Source organism: Haliotis asinina, chromosome 14 (genome assembly GCF_037392515.1).
Source record: "Haliotis asinina isolate JCU_RB_2024 chromosome 14, JCU_Hal_asi_v2, whole genome shotgun sequence".
In the NCBI taxonomy this organism is placed as follows: Eukaryota; Metazoa; Mollusca; class Gastropoda; order Lepetellida; family Haliotidae; genus Haliotis; species Haliotis asinina.
The window spans coordinates 30,822,255-30,843,802 of NC_090293.1; the positions used below are offsets into that span (position 1 = coordinate 30,822,255).

General features: G+C 37.8%; 1 protein-coding gene across 2 annotated transcripts; it reads left to right on the forward strand.

The window, feature by feature from the left end:
• The first annotated feature begins 484 nt into the window (after positions 1–484).
• On the forward strand, positions 485–20,856 carry LOC137261468 (eukaryotic translation initiation factor 4 gamma 2-like). 2 transcript variants are annotated; one of them, XM_067799219.1, is made up of 25 exons: positions 487–600; positions 2,053–2,182; positions 4,970–5,034; positions 5,604–5,744; positions 6,244–6,346; positions 7,749–7,859; positions 8,309–8,375; positions 8,769–8,861; positions 9,144–9,313; positions 9,817–9,927; positions 10,243–10,317; positions 10,637–10,799; positions 11,085–11,186; positions 11,555–11,731; positions 12,076–12,347; positions 12,877–12,966; positions 13,959–14,041; positions 14,368–14,420; positions 14,695–14,774; positions 15,153–15,411; positions 15,851–16,055; positions 17,133–17,244; positions 17,926–18,022; positions 18,417–18,538; positions 18,816–20,856. In XM_067799219.1, the coding sequence occupies exons 3-25, from the start codon at positions 5,024–5,026 to the stop codon at positions 18,882–18,884; spliced, it is 2,766 nt and encodes a 921-aa protein (XP_067655320.1). In that variant the 5' UTR covers positions 487–600; positions 2,053–2,182; positions 4,970–5,023; the 3' UTR covers positions 18,885–20,856. The 2 variants fall into 2 exon arrangements, with proteins under 2 accessions (XP_067655321.1, XP_067655320.1); XM_067799220.1 differs by lacking the exon at positions 4,970–5,034 and having other exon boundaries at positions 485–600.
• The last annotated feature ends 692 nt before the right edge of the window (positions 20,857–21,548 follow it).

The window sequence follows — 21,548 nt, forward strand, 5'->3', positions numbered from 1 at the left end:
AAACAATCTTTAATGCATCATCATTGACGGTGAAGTCTCGAACCTCGGAATAGATGCGATATAAGCTTTCTGTTTTAATATAGATGGGGACGATGAACCCATACATCATTACGTGTGCGTGCTTAACAATGGTGTTTTCCATTATTTGTTACGAAATAAGCAATTCTCGCGTACTTCACCTTGATATACGTTATTGGCGAAACTGTTTCACCAAAGGCGTATGTCACTGTTTGTGATATTACGTATAGGAACAATTTAACGTAGGTTGTGGCCTGATTAGTCATTACTAACGGGGGTGTGGCAAGTACGTGGCGGAAACGACCGACAATTACCGAAGGGTTGGAAGTAGGGTTTCCTTCATGCTCAAATGGCCTATAATTCTCATACAACGTGTAAGTAATCTTTCCTATGAAAAATCAAATCGACAGTTATATCTGTATGGTAAAACGATCACCTATATACTGCGAGTATTTATTAAATCTGACTGACTTTTGAGGGCATTCCCATGATGCACTTGCGCACTTAGCATTGTGGGATTTACTCTACAGCGAGAAAATTTTTCGCTTCATGTCGATGACACAAACCACAGCAACATAGTGTGTAAGTATGGAAATATATTCTTTAACATATTTTAGGGACTTTGGGTTTGAAATGGAGTCTCTAAAGAATTACAAATTAAGTCAAAACCTAAATTTTGTGTAACCTTTGGGCCATGCGGGCTACCCAAAACTCATGTCGATTTTGGATGAAATCATGTCACAACTGGCCATGTCTTTGTCGTTTTTTTCGTCTTTTCGTTTCACTTTGGGAACCGAATTCTTCCTGTTGTTCATTTAAATTATGTATTAAAGTGTTCTAAGATAACGTAGGAGTCTGCCCCTTGCCTAGTGATAAATGTTGTGAGAAAGTGTTTTGCGTTGTTAGCAGTGATGGGTTCGAATGCAGGTCAACTCGACAGAAACGGAGTACCAGATCTACTCGTTTCTAATTTTCACAGCATATATTATTTTCTTCTTTGTATGTGAAAAAAGGAGGATTTGAAATGAATGGAATAAATGTAAGACCATCTAGATTTCTTTTGAAGATTTGTGATAAAACCTCAGTTGAATGTTAAAAATAATCAATGGTCAGTCTACCAGAGGCTACGCCTTGGGCCTATTTAGAACCACACATCAACCCTTGAAAATGGAGTCACGGGTTATACGGAAAGAAATAATGAGATACTTTTCGGGGATACTTTCATGTTGAATAATTTTCAATTCGTGTCGATTTGTTAACTTGGTTTGTGATATGAGATATTTGATTCTTGAAATTTACCTGGTCAAGATTCTCAACTGAGACTGGTGTATCTTGCTATGATATGTGGGCTATTTTGATTAAAGAACGAGTAGCAGTATATTTACAGTTCCTTCCACCATATTACTGAGGAAAGATTTCCGCCCGCAACCCCCGTTTATTAAACTCATTCTATGTCTAATAGTAGATGGTTTTACAAAAAGCCTGCCCCCAAACCTAACCCTAATCATAACCCTAAACCTAACACAATGTTAAATCTAAACCCTAAACCTAAACCCTAACCATTAGAAATAATCACAATAAATAGATTACATTTCAAGCAGGGGTTACGGGTGGAACTCGTGCCATTACGGATGTAGCAAATTATACTCAGTTATTACAAATTAAGGTAATTTTCAGTACCTTAGGGTTTCCTGCTGAAGTATCTGGGTCTAAGAGCCCCAAAAATGTTTCACTTATATTAGTCATATCATTTAGATTTTGACATAAACCTTTAAGCTCAAGTGCTTACCTTCAAACATTGTATTTACACACAAAAAGGTTAAAGTACATGCATTAGAACACTTCAAAATATTGCCTTCAGACATTTTCAGCCTGAACCTAGTCAGAATTTCTTAACCCCAATTATTGCCAGGTGAAATATCTTGTTTACGTATCTGGTGAGTATGTATTTCAGCTCTTCTCGAGTTCATCTGTTAACTGTGAGTCTTTAATTGGTTTATGTGTCACTGCTAATAATGTTTCTTTTTTTGGCAGAACTAAAAGAAGAAAACCTTTTTTCATCATTTTTACTTTGTACGTGCTCTTGGTGTGCTGGTTTGAAATCTAGCAGCATACTGGACGCAAAGACAGGGAAGGGTGGTGCTTCTCCACACTTAGGAGGACGGTAAGTATTCACTTAACAGAGATGTCAGTGTCATTGAAATAGTATTATTTACTCCATTACGATACCACTGAGCATAAAGATCCATAAGATGTTGGGGCAGTGGGATGGCCTTATGGTTAAAGTGTCACCAAGACACTGAAGACCAAGGTTCGATTCCCCATGTGGATGCAATGTCTAAAGCCCATTTCTGGTGTCTCCACATCTTGCTGAATATTGCCAAGAGCAGTGTAAAATCATAGTCACACACTCCCACAAGATGTTGCATCAGGTTAATCCTTTGTAAACTAGTTCATCAGATTTTGAGTGCAGAATGTAATGGCTTTTGAGCATTCAGTTGCTAATGCTCTGAAGTGGTTCAAGCTCACTTCTTTACCACATTGCTTGTTAAATGATCACAAGGAAATTAGCAAATGAAAACCCCCTATATAACTAATAATCAACATTTCAACCTTGAATGTCTGTGAAGATCATGTTAGGATTGGTCCGCAGTAACCTAGGCTTGTCAATGATAGACAAACCCAAAGACAGTCAACCTTTTGTGTCTGGAGGCCATATACAAACAGAGCATATCCTACATTCCTGATAGCATAATTTTATTTTGCATTGTAGTTTGAATAATATTGTAGTTTGAATAATTTGTGGAAGTACACGGAAATTGCATCCTCAACCGAATGCTTTACTTATGTGGTGAGACTAAGAACCTTCAGTGCTGGTAGGGTGCCTCAGTGCTGGTTCACCTGAAATGTGGGTAGTGGAGGAAGCCTAGGGGTTTATGCACTCGCTTATCACACTATAGACCAGGGTTCTATTCCCCATGTGGATACAGTGTGTGAAGTTCATTTCGCGATATTGCTAGGGTATGAAGCTCCCAAGCATTTCACCCAGACCACAGGAATGGTTAGATGGAAAACTTCCCAGCTCTTACCAAAACTTGCCTGCCCGAAAATAAAGTTGGACAAGTGATGTATAGAGTAGTTTATCATCCAGTTGGAATCCGTTTATTTTGAAGGGTGAATTAGTTACTTCTTATCCTGAATTATGATGGATAGGTTCATGTATATATATGTCTAAATTTTAACCCAACCAATGGGCAGGTGAATTTAAGAGCCTGGCAGTCCATGGTGAAAATAACTTATCCTGGGCAATTGGATAGGCAGGTATTTTGAACTCTTGAGAGAGACAGGCAGACCAGGCTTGGTGGCTCATCAATCATTGTGTCCATGCTTCCGTAACCATTCTTGAAAGTTAAGCCTTAGATATGATCTGCATGAACTATTTTGCTTTAAAATGTGAAGATTTTGGTCACGATGGTGTGTACAACGTTTTTGAAAAGTCAATTTTACTGCGACTCTAGCGCAAGAGCTGAGATGTGACATAAAATGAATCCATTTGTAACTTGTTTCATGTTATTTAAGCAGTATTCATGTAACTTTGCATCTGGTTAACATGCTACAGTGATTTTGATGGCTTTCTGGATTTCAACTTGGTATAACTTTTTTCTTAATATTATTTGAGAAACTATTCCTGGGTTGATTACCTGATTTACTTTATCCATGAATTGGTTTTGTAGTAAAATTGGCCAGAACAAAATTGTTGGCAGTCTGCTGCTTGTCCCGTAGTGATATGACATTAGATGATTATGGAAGTCATGATTTGCTCAGTTGAGTAAAACTGTAGGGTTGTGTCCCTTGGCTAGCAGGACATGCTGAATTCGGGTCCTAATCCCAGAAACATCAGCATTAAGCAGCCTTGGATGGCCAGCACCATAGTCACGAAGAGTATCAATGAGGCTCTAGATTTTGCTGCATCTCTTGTTCTGTTGCAAGATCATTTGGGTTATGGCTCCAGTTACTGTATTACTTCGGCTGTTCAATGTAAGCTGAGAAATTTTCAAACTCAACAGACTCTATGGTACTCTTGAGTTATGAGGCAATTGCTATCCATGGTTGTTTTACTTAGTCTGCATCTTTCTGCTCTGTACTTCCTAAACTATATATATTAGGGATGACACAATACATAAGCTTCATTAATCGACACGTATCACAATGCCCATGTCACAGTTGTGACATTTATTTTTGCCTAAAAATAGTTACGTTTTGAACGGTAATATTTCATATTTTATAATTACCCACTAAAAAGACCAACAGTTTTGGTTATCGGAGATTAAAAATTTCTTATTTCCCGTCTTTGTGCATGAAAAATAATAATTTGTAACTCTCACAGCATAAAAAAATGATACCATTACAAAATGTGAAGGATACAAAAACATTTAAACCAATGCATTCAAAACCAATTCTTGATATGTTTTGAATGCATCGATAGTAGTATCATCTTTGAATTGAATTGATACATAAATGTATTGTGCCATCCTTAATGTATGTCATGTCTGGTCATCCCCGTAAAACTAATCAAATTACTTTCAGTTGTGACAGTTGTCAAGACTGATTGAATCTGGAATTTATTCTCAGAACTTCTCGCATAACATGAAACGCCAATAGACCCTCAAGAAACAGACATGAAGATGTTTGATTTCAAGATATGCAAGTTGAACTGAAATTTGTATTAGCCCGGATAAAGACATAGACACCCATTCTAAACCTGTATATCTGCTTGTCTTAAGGTTAACTATATCAGACAAACTGACTTGCACTGGCAGACTGTGGACAAATTTGCATTCATCTGTTCTGAAATTTCTTCAGTGCAATGTTTATTGTAAAGTTATCAAGTGAAATTGTGGAAATTTGTTTGATTTGACCATGTTCTAAAACCATAAAATTTTGTTTTCAGAAATTGTTGAAAGTTCAAGAAGTCGATTTTTACCTAGGAGAGCATAGAGATTAAATGAGAGTTGTGTATGTGGAAGTATACTTGTATTATTCTTAAACATGTACTTGATATTTTAGATAAATTTACTCATTAACCAATAGTACCATGCCGTGATGTTGCTGGAATATTGCTAAAAACGGCGTAAAACTATGCTATTATAAAGATAATGAAGAAAAGACGATGACCTAGAAGAAATGAAAACTCTTTGCATGCTGCTTTCTTCTGCTTTTGCTTTCAGAAAATTGATTTAGTACTTCTGTTGAAGAGATTTGTTGTTTTAAAGAAATTGTCTTGTATCATTGCTGTGCTTAGCTGAAATAGCTGAGGCAAAGAAACGTAATTGTCATTGTTGAGTCAAATGAGGCTGTAAGGTGCAGTTGTTTGTTCAATCAATCCTGTACTGTGGATCTTAGGTGATATCATTCAGCTGTTTGCACCAACATGAAAGGAATATTAAATCTGTGAAATGTCTCTCAATGTGGAAAGGTAAATGCTCAAGAAAGTTGGCACATATCATCCCATTGAAACAAAATGGCATTGAGATCTCTTTTCAGTTGTGCTTGTCCATATTGTAAGGTCCTGTGGTTGTTTGCAGGGACGAGAGACCACCCACTCTCTCAGGCCCAGGTGCGCACACACCTGTTGCTAAGAAAAGATGGATTCCTCCAAGCAGTGTGAAAAGAGAGGTCCCAGCCCAAGAGGACAAAAATGATGTTGTATTTCGTAGAGTCAGAGGGTAAGTGAATCTTGACTGACTTGTATTTTTGGAGGGCCTCAAGTATGTGTTTAACATGCTGTATAGGCAGTGTTTGCCTGAGGCATCAAAATTTAGCAGTCATGACAGGAAGTCATGGACATGTTTTTGCATGTCAACTTCAGTTTGGAACTATCAAGACATCAACTGATTCTTTAATAACGACAGGAAAAACAAGGTAAGGCAGGCGAGGTATTTCATCAGCACTGAACAGCTAACTGGCAAACATGAAACAACAGTAAATTACAAGTTTACATTATCGAAACTATGTGCCCAGTAGCATTGCATCAACATTGAGGAAAGCATCCAATTTCACTGCCTATTTGAGATGATTTGTAAACACAGCAGATGTGGATTCTTCTGCAATGACATCAGTCCAATAATGGTAGAATCGCATCCTCAGTTTGAAGATTTCATTATGATCAAAGCAATTTTTGTTGCATCATTTTTGATAATTTAAATCTGTATTTCTCGTCTCCAGAATTCTCAACAAACTTGCACCTGAGAAGTTTGATAAGTTGAGTCTTGAGCTTCTGAATGTGGGCATTGACACACAAGTCATCCTTAAGGGAATAATTTTACTGGTAAGTTACTTTAACTACATTCTGAAATTCATATTTATCTCTATGCTGGTGTATAATTCAGTGATGGCCGACAGTTTTCACTCATTTCATTCAGGATGTAATGTTCAGTGAAAATGTTGCATGGATATATGGCATGACTCAAGTGAAATAGAACTTGGTGTCTTGGACAAGTCATCTAGTTGGCTGGAATAACTAATGGTTAAAGTGTTCGCACATCATAGCGAAGATGAGTGGTTGAATCACCTCATGACTAGTATTTGTAAAGCCCATTTCTGGTGTCCTTGCTGTAATGTTCCTGGACAATTGCTGACATGGGCGTTAAACCAAACTCAGTCACTATTAATGTTGGGTGCATGTACAGTACATGTTCTACTTTATCTGATTTTCTGAAGTCTCTGATGCTTGCTTCTCCATTGTGGTGTAGAAAGTATTATTGATAGCGTTATTTGTCTGTTTACATTGCGTGAAATTGCCGATGTGACTTGCCTTCCCCTCAAACATGTAAAATAAATATCAACATTTTTGCATTTCTTCAGTCTGTGCCCCAATTTGGCTTGTGGTATGTAAGTGCCACATGGATATTATTTTCTGTGCTGGACACAGTGCAGAATTTTTACAGGGCTTCAGACTAGTGACAAAAGTATCTGTTTTGAATCTTTTGAATTGTTATAATCTTTTGTACAAAATTATTGGAGATGGGGGAAATCATTAGTAATAGAAAGAATGCTTATGTTCCTAGTTGTCTTGATTTGTTCTGGGTACTGATCAAACTAAGGTTTGTGTGTATAGAATTCAGCTAATCTGGTTGTCATGGGAACAGGTATGCTGGCCTTTTGCCAAGCCTTTTGGAGTGCCCATCCTGAGAATAGATTAAGACTCCTATTTAGTGGTAACTTCTCCCTAGAGCTTCTCACTATGAAGACTTACGGTAAACTGACCACAGATATTCGTGTTAGTACTGGATGAACTTCTTGCAATCTGTTGATATTATTTGGTGAAAAGGTTTGTGAAGAGCTTAGATGCTTGTAAGCGGTGTTTGAAGTTAATCAATACAGTCAAGAAATCCTTTGGGGAAGATAAGCTCACTAGATTTTAGAACTTAATAAATCTAGGTGTACATGTTTCATCCTAAAATTTGTTATTTGTCGTAATCCACCTGTGTACATTAACCCTCAGATTAGTTGGATATCACCAGTGGTTTTAACAGTTATTATTCAAACTGTGTCTTATCCAAGATTTTAAAGATATCTTTAATCACAGGATTCCAACTTAATAACACATTGAGCATGCCCCAGTCCACTTTACTGTTGTCTGAAATTGTTTTTCTCCAGGCTATGTTAGTGAAGGAAAGTTTAAGTTATACAAAATCTGGTGAACTATCTGACTCAACATTTCATTTCAGATTTTTGAAAAAGCATTAGATGAACCGAAGTACAGCTCCCTCTATGCCCAGCTCTGCCACAGACTATGTGAAGACGCACCCAACTTCGAACCTCCCCAGTCCAACATCACAGTAAGTTAAAATCATCCACCAGATGTGTGTGTTATAATGGTTTTAAGAAATTGTGTATTTCTCCCAACTGTTTAACTTGCTTCATGATAGAAGGTATTTTCTGCAAGAAGATTTTAAAGAGGAATGATAGGTTTCATCATAGTATTTGAAAATTTTCCTTTTTCCTTTTTCCATCTTGTTAGTCTTTTCAGTATACAGTGGTAGCTGTCTAATCTGGCACTCATTGGGACTGAGGAAATAATCTGCTTTAGGCAATGTGCCGGATTGCAGAGCTCATGATAAATGTACAAGGCAAGGAAGGGACTTGGATTTTATGCAGGTGTTGACAACTTGCTAGATTAGACAGATGTTGGTTTTTGCATCTTCCACTGTATTGGCTTGGTTTTGTACAAGTTGTGGAACATTATATGCATGTTGCTGTTTTTTATCATTATTCATTTTTATTATAGACCTTCCGCCGGCTGCTTTTGAACAAGTGCCAAGATGAGTTCGAGAACAGGTCCCGTGCAACTGAAGGTGAAATTTTTTAGTTATTTCATGTTTCATGAGAATGTAAGAGATTTCAAGTTCTAATGTAACTCTTTTGTCACCAATCCATCAATGCTGGGTCTTTATTACGCCATCCAGACTACTTTGTTCAATGTTTTATATGAAGATTTCTTAATTTATAGTTTTGGGTTCTGGTGCTTCCAGTAGTACTATTGCCCAAATATTGCTGACATTTTTAAGAACCAAATGCAAGTATTTTACTGTTTAGTGTTCTATGCGATTATGTTAACATAATAGTTCACCTGTGACTATGGAACCAACCCATTATGTTTCTTTTGAACCCCCAAATCATAAGAGATGACATAAAAACTAAACTTTGTACATGTATTTTTTTTTCTCAATATCCTCATTGTCTTTTAGTGTTCGACAAGAAGGATGGGCCACTTTCAACCGAAGAACATGAACAGTACCATCTGGCAAAGAAGAAAATGCTTGGAAACATCAAATTCATTGGTGGGTAATGAAGATCGTGATATAGAATACGCAGTGTTCATGAGTGGCCAAATGACAAGAATTTTTCCTTTTCTTTATTACAAGAATTTTATTATGTACCTTAAAAGACATATTATCTCCATGTAAATATGAGTTAAGGTCTAAAGTGCCAGGAATGCCATTGTTTCCCACATTAAAATTAAAGGCATATCCTAGAGATTTGTCTTTATGTCTGTGTGACATTGGGACTCCTGAAATGTTTACCTTTTTCAAAAAAATTTCATTTCTGACTTTGCGTTTCAGGCGAGCTGGGCAAGCTTCAGATGTTGCATGAGGGGATTCTACACAAGTGCATCAAACAACTTCTGGAGAAGAAAAGAAACACACCTATACGGGACATGGCCGAGGATCTCGAGTGTCTCTGTCAGATAATGCGGACCGTCGGCCCTCGTCTGGACTCACCCAAGGCGAAGGTACGTCTTAAGAGACCTTGTTTGTTTTTTTCCGTGAATCAAAGAATGTGAAAGAGTTAAATAAAGAAGTAAAAGTCAATTATATCAGTCTAAGTATACTTAGCCTCAGTACTTTTCGTTACACTCCACCACTGAATCTAACAAAACCTAGTAAGAGGTTGCGTCAGGTAACCTTTGAGCCACCCATGACCATCCAATCAATAACGAGATGGTTAAATAGATTTTACCAATCAGACAATGGCTACTACTTAGGGATTGGAGGGACTTACAAAATATTCAGGTCACTGACACAGACCTCTCCACAAACAAAAATCTGCGTGTAACTAAGGTATTTGACCTGCAGTATATACGCTTTAGGGTTTCTGTAGACATGGTTACCGTTAACTAATATTTCAGCAAGACGACATCCTTGAATATTGCCCAAAACACTATGCTATGCATTTCTGCCTCATGATATCCTAAGTTTCCATTCTTGAAATTTGATTTGTGTTGTATTGTTCCAGGCATGGATGGATCAGTACTTTGAACGAGTCAGGCTCTTCAGCCAGAATCTCGAGTTGCCGTCTAGGATTCGTTTCATGCTTCAAGATGTGATAGAACTACGCGAGAAGAAGGTAGGAACTGATTGATATTTCGTTTTAGGTGTATAGTAGGAGATCATTTGCTTGTTTTTTTTGGGTTTTTTTTGGTTTTTTGTCGAATGTTCTTGACACCATTATCTTAAATACAGGCTGTTGCTTTAGGGTTCAATATCAATTATATCAACTTCTATACCCTTAAGAACTGGCATAGATCTGATGATAGTATTTTATGTTAGTATTTGTAGACTTGTTTACAGACAGATACAATATAGCTTGAATAATTTCCAAAAGCAGCATTGAAGGATTTGTCCTGGAACATTGTTAACTAAATGAAACTTGATCTTTCAGAGATGGGTACCTCGGCGTGTGGCTTTGGACAACGGACCTAAAACAATCACTCAGATTCGACAGGAGGCAGTTGATGTAAGTAATCCCCTAACAGTAACTAAATAGTGTATCAACAGGAAATTATGAGTAACAAGTTTCTTAACAGTTATTTCTTTAGAACCTAAGGTTGCTATTTGGAATATGGTAGAGCAACAATCATGATGTTCTTATGTGAAGCAGTTTTACTGCAACGAAAATAAATCTTGTTTCTTTGTGAAGATTTGGTCCAGACTTGGCTAGCCATTGCCATAGCTTGTGAATATTATCAAGGATTGCCTTAGATAGCACACATAAGAACACAATGGCAAATTTTAGTCTGACCTTTTTTCACAATGCTAGTGGTTTTCTTCAACAGGAACTTGGTGTATTTATTCCTCCGCCATCAGCTCAGAACCGTGGCCAGGCATTGATGGGGGGTCGTGCCATGAACGGGACAATGGGAGCAGGAGCAAGCAGCTGGAAGCAAGGAGGCATGGGGGATCTCTTCAGTATGCCACCGCCAGGAACCATGGGAAATTGTAAGTTGGAACCTTGTGAGGGTTCAGATAAGGATTAGATTGGTTAGCAGCTGCAAGTGCTTTTAGGAGGCAATTTACGAACGTGTGTTTGTCTGCTCTGTGATGACATCTTAGCTGAAAGCAATTTTTAAGATCCTTTCTGAACCAATGCAGACCTCATTAAATAACCTTGGTTGACAGCATTTTAGATGCCTTTTGAGCTTGTGGGTACTGAAGCAATGTTTCGTATCATTAATCCTAACTCATCAGGCAGTCCAAAGGTTTCACTGGTTGTTTTTCCTGCAGTCAACTCTATCGGGACTGGCCCTGGTGTAATTCAAGTGGACAACTTTGCTTCCAGTTATCAGAACAGCATGGGACGGAGCAGGAACAACCAACAGAATCAAGGTCAGTGACCTGATAATGGGTCTAAACTAACAGAAAATTTGAAAAGGAAAACTGAATCTAAAATAGGGACCAGCACTGTAAAGCAGTGTTGATGATGCATCTAAATTTTACTTGCGGTTAACATGATATTCTGCCATAATTGTAGCTGCCTCAGCATTTGTCCACAAAACATCATTAGTCTTTTATCAAATTCTCTTGTTTCAGACCAGGAGACTCCATCATACTATTAAACATTGGTTGGCTGCACACTTCATATTCTGCAGTAGTGCCTGAATAATGCAGAGTGTGGCTTAAAGCAATGGAAACCCAAAATATTTTACTTGGGCTTAAAAAAAAATGAGTGTATTTACTTTGTTGCTGTTTTTCAGGATTTAACAACAACTTCATGAATCGCCGGCCAGATAGTGGAGGTAACAGTCCGCGTAACCAGCGTCACAATCAGCAGAACCAGCAACAACAACAGCAACAGCAGGGGAATCCAGGCAACAATCAACAGAGTCAATACTACAACAAACAACAACAGCAACAGGGGCAGAATCAGCAAGGTAGCTTGGACAACAACTTTCAGCCTAATTGGTTTTCTTGGTCACATGAAGATAACAACCATTATAACTTCATGTCATAATTATCATATTACCCCCACTTGATACAAAAATATTATAGGGGTGGTAATCATCAAATTTAACATCAAACAAAATTTGTTAAAGGATGGGGGTATAGCAGGGTTAAGAGCAGTGGGTATCCCAACTCACTCGTTTGCGTTCTCTTAGTGTTATGGAGTCATGGACCTTCCACTTTACATTGTCCAATATTTAATGATATTATTTTGATTTTTTTTTTTTTTTTTTTAGTTTCAATTTCAGCACCATTGACATTATCTGTGTTGCAGCTACTGGCAACCGAGACTTGCCACCAAGATTCCAGCGCATGTCGATCAACCACAGTCCCCCATCCACATCCCCAATCTCGGGAAGTAACAAGATGTCACGGGAGGAAGTCAGTCTTCGCCCAGTCAAGAACTTCACAGTCCTCAAGCCTAACACTCCAGGCATGCTTCCCAAGTCAGCTCAAGGCCCATCATCCATTGGGGGCTTCTCCAGCCTCAACTCTGGGAACAATAAGTCAGGATCGACAGCACTCAACCCTTTGCTTAGTAAACAGGTAAGTGCAGTCCAGGTTTCTTTGTGTTGGCCCTTTTACTTTTGATGTCTTGACCCATAAAGATCTGAGTTAAAATAGGTCTTCAGTAACCCATGCTTGTCATAAGAGAAGACTAGCTGGAGTGGTGGTCAGGCTTTCATGATGCTCATGATGTTGATCACTGGATTGTCTGGCCAAGGCTCAATTATTTACAGATCACCGCTATATAACTGGAATATTTCTGAGTGTTATGTATAACTAAACTCACTCACTCACTTCTGGGTGTCTTAGCCACATCTTGATTCAGACTTTTTGATAATGTTTGCAGGAAGAGCAGACGGTATAAGCAGTTGTACTTGATACCCTGTCTAGCACTCAGTACTGTGAGGATAAATCCAGAACTGTTGTCCAGTGCCTCCATTTTGTGTGTTTTGTGCCTGTGTTAAAATAGTTAGTATTTGTGGGCATTGAGAATGATAGTTACAGCCAGATTTCTTTGTCCGACAATTGTAAACTTGTACCTTAATTGTTCAAGTGATTTCTCTTTCAGCCTCTGATAACCATCAAGCAGAACAGTGAAGATAAGGGTAAATCCAAGAAGAAGGAGTGCATCTCTAAAGAAGAACTTCAGAAGACAGTGGTAGGTTTTCATTTCGCTCGGCTTTGTATAGAATGACTGATGCTAAACTTCAGCTTGGAGCTCATTTGGTTACAAGTATTTTTATACAGTTGCACTACTTGTAAAATTTAGTTGGTGTGGAATCAGGATTAGGATGCACCTCAGCAACAGAAAGTAACTGTTTTATGTCAATTGTCCACAAAGTAATTAACTGTTCACAAGCTTTGAGGGGGGCTTGTACGATGTGTTACATAACCTAATGAGTATGAATGAAGGACAACATTGTCCCGCAGAATGCTTCACGCAATGTACGATGTCATCAAGTACTTCAGGAAATAGAAACATTCCCCCTCAAATAACAGCTCAAGAGCTGTGTGAAAAATGCTGTTATATTTTAGGTGTTTTCCATGTTCATGTTAATTCAGCAATAATTATCTATAAACAGATACATATTATCAATCGGTGATTTATTTCAATACCCCAGGCTCTACTGTTTATTGTGACTGTACATGGACTGTTGACTCGCATTATTGTTCATGCCAAAACTTATTCTTTGTTGGTCCCTGTTGGAGATCAGTAGTGATTGGAGCTTGGATGTAAATTATATAATATGTAATTTTTCCTTATCCTGACTCATGCTTATATACTTATCGCCCCTTCCTTCTGAACAGTCAATGGAACTTGAATCCTTTCAAATTCCCAAGAAGCAAATGTACAATCACTCACCTTAGCCCACTACCTTTATAGCAGAGAGACTGAGGTTTACCATGTGGGTGGATGGTCACGTGGTTGGTTTTGGCAGGAAAGGGAGAGGCTAAGGTGAGTGATTGTAGGTTCGCTTCTAGGGAATTTGAAGAGATTCAAGTTTCCACTGACTGTTTGGAAGGAAGGGGAGATAAGCATGAGTCAGGATAAGTATAAAATATCAATTTTATCATAAAATTAGAGTTTGGTTCTTTTTGGGAGTCAATGATACTTAGCTTTGGTTTGTGAAAGAGTAAACTCTTTTTCAGACAAGCCTTCTTTCTGATTATCTCGGAAACAACAACAAGGCAGATGTTGCTACACAAATCAAGGACATGTCTATTCCGAAGAAGTAAGTCAGCAGAAAATAGTGTACAGTATATTTGATGTCTGAGTTCCAGGATTTTTAGTCAATGTTGGGATTTAAGTAACAATATCTACATGGACTGTCAGAACATTGTGTTTGACAAATATGCCACTCAAAAGAATGTGATTTTTTCTTTTCAATTTTGTATGTGAATTCCTAAGTTAAATTATTATGCATGAAAAGGTGTGTTCTGTTGTTCAATTTGATATAACAGAATCAATGGTCAATTTGTATGTATCAAGAAAACAACTTTTTCCAGGTGGTATTATTTTGAAATAAGTGAAAATTATTATGTTTTGTTGTTTTTTAAGGCTGATTAGAGATCTCTTATCTCAACTGCTGGTTGAATCTGTGGACAAGAGTGGTGAGTATTTTTATTGTGAATTTCCCTCTGGAAGGAGTCAATGGCGGAGGAGATATGTAATGTAAATTTTACTAGTAATTTCTCTTCAGAGAAAGTTTTTGAAGTTAGAGAATGTCAATCCTGTTATGATAGCAATTCTTATCTCAGTTTGTGAGGTGATCATAACATTTGAATAGATTATTCAATGAAGCTTTGGTATTTAACCTTACACTTGACATGAGAAATGATTCAGTGATATTTGTCTTGAGTTAAGTTAATTTTCCTGTACCTTCAGAAACGGAGAGGGACCGTGTTATGGACCTGATATCTGAATTGAAGAAGGATGGATTTATCACAACAGAACAGTTCATGGATGTGAGTCATCTGTGTATTTTGCAGCAACATGATACATAGTAACCTTTCTAGTTACTGTTGATGAATTTGTGTTTTAATGAAAGGTATGGCAGTCTTGAGTAGATGTTGGGCCTGTATTGACTGTCTTTGGCTTGTTGTTCATCCTACTATTCAACTCACAGATTGTCAGATTATAATTGATCTTCAGAAAGCATTACAGGTCACTGGAGACTGGTCTGGATTACTGACAATGTTTGCTAGATCATATGCCAGGCTTTATTATTTACTGTCCCGCAGTGCTATGGCTAGAACATGGCTTAATGCAACCTTAAAGAACAGACAGTTCAAATGCTAAGGTTAAAAACAAACATGACAGTTAAATGTGTGTGTCTGTTGCAGAGCTTGAGGCGTGTAATGGACAAGATGTCCAACTTGGAAGAGGAAGTACCACTGGTGAAGTCGTCCGTTGCCAGGTTTGCAGCATCGTCCCTGGTGGAGAACATCGCCAGTTTGGAGGAACTCGCTGAGCCATTGGAGAATGGCGTTCATCATCCACTGTTTCTGCTTTGTCTACAACAAGTCGTGAAGCTGCGTTCTGAAGACTGGCTTGTGGGAGTCTTCAGTGAGAGCAAGATCAACTTGCAGGGAATGCTCCCAGGTAGGTTAGGATTCTGGGATACAAATGAAGCCTAGCAATCTCAGCTGCTGGTGAAAGGCAGTTTTACTCATTCTACTCTGTTCAGATGACTTTCAACTCACAATATCATAATGTATATTGTCTGGTGTGACATGAATATGTACTGGTTGCCATTAGGAAGTGAAAATATTAGTCTTCAGTCCCTGCTGGTCTTCATTAAAAGAAGTAATCCTAAGTTTGAGTTGCGAGACACTCATGATGTGAACCTGTATTTTTCCTGAGCCAGATTTTATTTATTATTTTTTAAACCCTCAAACAGTATGATATTAAGATATATAAACACCAACAATATAGCAGCATTGAGAAATGGATATATTGATCTAAATTGATCTTTTTATCAGACTTATGCCTGGGTTTGACACATGAACTGATATTGAAACTGTGTGATTTGTTGTGTCAGAGATAGACCAGAAGAAGGAAAGGATGTTGGAGATCCTAGAGGACCGCAATCTTAGCTTCCTGTTTCCACTGCTGAAGATCCAGTCTGAGCTTTGGAAGCAGATCCAGGCCGAGCCCACTGCCACGGCTATCTTCAAGTGGATCAAGGACAAGGTGGACAATGACATGCAGAACAACCCCGGATTCATTGATGTGCTGACCACTAGGTGGGTGGAATAGCAGGGGATGGCCATGGTTATGATCTGTCCCAAGAAACTGCAAGATGTACAAGTTATTGCAGTGTAGCCTTGTGGTTTAAGCATACGCTTGTGATGCTATTGACCATGGTTCGTTTTCCCACATGGGTACAATGTTTCCATTGTCCCCAACCATGGTATTAACAGAACATTGCTAAAATGGACATGATGGTTGCATGAAGTATCTTAGTCCATAGGTTGTTGACTTGACAGCATGTTGTCTTTTGATGGTGTGGTTGTTTCAGAATTGATTTCCCCAGACACTGAGGTTGATCCATAGAAACATGCTTACAGCAACTGAACTTAATGGGTCCCGTACTGAGACTGCCTCTGGTTTTTGTGTGTCATCATACCTCAGTGTTCTTGATCTTGACTCTGGTTTCCACTAAGTGGCTTTGATGTATAGGAGAAAACACGCCTCGGAGGGTTTGGTAGACAATGTAAAACTGGACAGGGATTTCCTGATCCCATTGTTTTACATTGTCTACCAATTCAGAGGGGTAATTTTTTCTCTGAGATTTTTACTGTCAGTGATGGATAATCACAATGTAGATGATCATTTAATGTAGCTACATAGCAATAACTGAAACACAAGTAAAATCAAATTAATGACAGCAATTATAAATAAATAATTCAAGACCACTTCTGTCGTTCTGGTGACCATGAGGTGGAGCATCTACCTACAAATCTGAAAGTAGCAGTTCAAATCTAGCTTGGGAAAGTATTTGCACTTTGAACTTAATCTTGAACGATATTTTTCCATTGATTTCAAACACTCATATATATTTCACTTGAATGTTGATGTTCATATATAGTTTGGAAAAGACAATTACAAAAAGTAAAACCTGGGAAGAGGTCTTACTAATGAAATTTAAAACCTAGAAGAGGTCTTGCTAACAAAACATAAAACCCAAATGTGATTAATCTGGGAAAACAAGAGATAACCTAATATATTGTGAGAAGCACACTTCAGGGTTTTAAAGAATGGAGAAAATTGCTGTGATTCAAATGTTCCTGTTTAACTGTTCTGTTGGTTGGTTCTTTCAGTATTCTACGTTTTGTTACTGGAGAGACAACTCTTGGTAAAGCAATCGATCCCACAGCTGTCCCGGACAAAACTCTCATAGAGAAGGAGAAAGACCTGCTGTTGAAACTCAAGGTAGTAGAGCGCAGATCAGTTGTATGATTTGGAGTGACTCCATAACACCAGTGCCTCAAGATAATTTAAATATCATGTGATGACTTTATCTTATTAATAAATGTGTTTGTCCTAGCAGGCAGATGCATGGAAGTGTTCTTGTTCACATTTCAGACTGTTTTTCATTATAACTGCTACCTGCTACTACTAGATCTTTTTCATTGTCACATGAACTTTAGAGCAGAGTAGAATGTACAAGTATTCTGTAGAACCTGACAATATTACAAGATTGTTATCTAGCTGAGTCATGTCATAAGAATGGCACCATTGTTTTGGGTTGTTATCCTCTTCCACAAAGTGGGAGGGGAAATAGTTCTGAGCTCCGAATGTGGTGAAGTTAAAAAACAGTATCTGTGTTACAGTTTACAGTCATCGCACTGATCTTTGTACTGACAACAGTCATCCTGTCAGTAGTCGTTTAACTGCTTATGTATTGCCATTTGCATGAAGAATAAATAGTTGTCAAAATAGGACCAGATCACTGGTGTGGTGGGGGATACTGATGGCCGTGTCTTGTTGGTGATAGTATGTGTTTAGAGTCTCAGTGATAGGTGTTTGTTTCAGGGAGCTGTTAGTTTTGTGGTGTTTCATGTTGTCCCTGCAGTCCCTGCAGATGTTATAATGTCCATGCGTTTGTTTCAGGCTGTGCTGCAGATGTTCCTTCATGAGAGGCTGGAGCTGCAGGTCAGCGCCCTCTATGCCACACAGGTCTTCTGCCACAACCACCAATTTCCCAAAGGTAAGCAATTATAAAATTATCTAAATAATTATTGCAAATATTGTAATATGTGTTTGATGCAGTTTCTGGTGCGTACAGCGTGATACCCTATCCCTGAGGCAGGACCAAGATTCGGCTTTCATACCACTTGTTTGCAGGTTGAAAAAGCAACTTAATAGATTTGGTGTTCAAGACTGTCATTTTGTTCACGAAGATCTCATGACACATAGCTGATGTCATGTATTGGTTTTGTCTTTCCAAGACCTGATTATTATTTTTAGGTTCCATCAAATAGCTGGAATATTGTTGAGTGCAAACAAAGTACTACAAAGAATCATTTCCTTAGTACTGTTTAGCAGGCACTACTTCTTTTGGACTTGAAACTCATTTTTATCCCATTATCTCTGCTATACAGGCATGCTGCTTCGTTTCTTCGTGTACTACTATGACATGGAGATCTTGGACGAGGAGTCCTTCCTCCGCTGGAAAGAAGAAGTCAATGACAAATATCCAGGCAAGGGGAAAGCACTCTTCCAGGCAAGTGCCCAGTACCTTTCACATGTACTTTTTACAATTTTGCAGAGACTGCTTTGTTGTTACTACTTTGTCTCTAAAAAGGGAAATGAGCCCCTCAAGAAAAAAATTATATATTTTGAAGACATCTGAACATTGAGTGTTTCATTTTTCATGCAAGGGCAGAGTTTTTAAAACTAAACTAAACTCACTCACTGATGTCATCTAGTCACCTAGAATGAGTAACCTGTCATACTTGTAATATGACCTTTGTGTGTAATCATGTTCTGTGCTCTGGTAGGTGAACCAGTGGCTCACGTGGCTAGAACAAGCTGAAGAGGAGAGTGAGGAAGAAGAGGATGACCAGTAGGCCAGGAAGCTGTTACCTGCCTAACTGTTGAAGAGGAGGAAGAGAACACTCACTTGTGACTATATTGGTTTTAAGATGAAGAAACATGAAAATTTGTTTTTAAGAAACTTTATGAAGAGGAATGTTTAAGTTGATTAAAAAAAACAAGCTTGTGCCAGTTTGCCACTAGAATACTTGCTGCATCAGCTGGAGTGGATCAGTGTGTACTTCACGTGTGTTGTCATCAGAAGATGTGTATTGTGTCATCAGAAGACGTGTACCCCACCATCAGTTGTGTGTGTATGTGTGATGGGTACTCCAATGCTGTGATGTGCATGTTGATTGGCTGGTCCAAATTCACCATGGAAACAAGACCTTCCTGTGTCCATTCTTTGGATAGCCTTCCGGCTGACAGAACTGCATGTTAACTGCTTTTCAATTTCTTACCCCCCAAAGCCTAGAGGAAGGTTTGTTTTTGTACTACCTGATATTTTATATTATAGACTTTATTTAGACCTCATGTGTAAAAATTCACAAGAAGAAAGCTAGATCATATACAATAGCACTCATCATTCAGCTCATGAAATTATGTTTCTGAAAAGTTGACAATTTGCAACAGTTGTCTACTTTCTTCCTGTGGATATAAAAAACAAAAATAATTGTATGTAAATTTTAATTCTGAACAAAAATTATGAATTGCAAATTTTTAACCTGCTTACAACTGTATATGCCAGACAAATTGATGAGACAAATAAAAAATTTCCATGCACAAAATCAAACATTTTTTGCAAAGTTTTAGCATTTTTACCTTTGTATGATACTATACGTGTAACCAAGGTGGAGGGTAGGGTTCATAAGTCATGAACATGAATCCTCAGCTACCATGCCCAACAGATTAGTGTCGATGTACAACAAACTCATGTACACATACTAACACCCAAATTATGTAAAATACTCAAAATATTTAATAAGCACGATTGTTAACCCTGAATCAGTATATGGGCAATCCCTATTTCCCATGGAGTTTGTTGCACACATCACCATTGATTAGTTCTCTTAGAATCTGCCAGTGTTTAGCTTGGCTAGAGTTGTCTCCCTTGTTGGACAAGATCTGTGTCTGAAGTATTGTGTTATTTATTTCATGTCAAATGTGTATACATTTTTTTATCATTATGAATGTCTATTGTAATTTCATGGGTATGAAGTCATCATGCAGTTTAAATTGTCAAATTGTACTTAAGGTGTTTCTACTTTCAAATAGTTAATTAGCACTGTGCATAGAAATCTTGCTGTTAAATCCCTGATTTTTTTTTTTCATGTAATCTGTTCCTAATATAACTTTTTGACAATTTTTTCCCCATTCCCAAAATATTTAATTTTTTTTTTGGTGAAGGAATGCTTCATATACATCTAGTCATAGGGCATGTAACATTTCATGTTCTCATTTCAAGACAAAGTATTGGTTAATAGTAAGGACAAGCTCATGGCTCTTTCCCATGAGTTCTAACTTCTTTGAAGTCCTGTTTAGTTTGGCAAGAGACACCTTCTTCAACCAGCATCAGATAGATAAGCATTGCAGTTTACATGGAAATGGGTTTTTAACACAATTTTAATATGTACTACAAATGACAAATTCAGTTCAGACCACTTAACTTCACACTTTTCTATAAGAAACAGATAGGATGTTTTTATCTCCTGAGTGCAATATTTTGTTTTGACACATTTTTGACCTCTGTGCCGTTGTTTGGATTCTTTCGTGTGAAAAATTTCTAAATTCTCATGATTAAAATCTCTCTAAGGTTTATAGGCAAAGTACCACCATTGCACCAAGGAAGCCTAAAAACATGTTTAAAAAGGGCCAGTGTTTTTTGGAGGTTAATGCTTAAGGAATTAATGCCTTTATCTGTCGGATGGACCACTGTATCTTGTTGAATAGCTGTTTGTGTACATGCCACATGCCATATATGTCTGGTAATAAACTTAATATGAATAATAAGCGACTTATGTGTGTTTCTTCCTTTGATCGTCTTGGCGTCACACAGAATTGATGAATTTTGTAGAAGAGTTCCTTTGTGCTCAAAATGTAGAATGAGAGTTTTAGATTGTCAACACCGAACCAGCCTGGTTCACAAAAACCTCTATAGCAAGTTGACAAACATGCTTTGATATGTATCTTGATCAAAGATGGGCTCGGTTAGGCTTCAGCTTTATGAAGGTAGTCATAAATAGTGGCATATGAACAACTCAATCCACTGGTTGCCATTTTGAGTATTGATACACGTGATTAGGATGTACATGTATCAAAGTCAGGAGTCTTGACTACCTTGTCCCTCTTACAGCTACGACTGGGGAAGTTTGGGCTGCTTAGTTTTTAATGTCTTCATTCATCATGCCGAAGATCTAGGTTCAATTCCCTACATGGATACAATGTATGAAAATCCCAATTCTGGTGTCATGATATTGCTGGAATATTGCTAAATGGCATAATACTATACTCTCTCTCATTGTATCCAAGAAACACTAATCCCTGCAGAACATTTATCTGAAGCAATACATTTATGCAATACCTCTTTTCATAAAGTTTTGATAACTCATGCTTATTGATAATTCTAAAATTTTGATCCCAACCAAAAAGATGCATGAAAAGTAATATTCCTTGACAGAAGTCTCTTTTAGTGGTACATG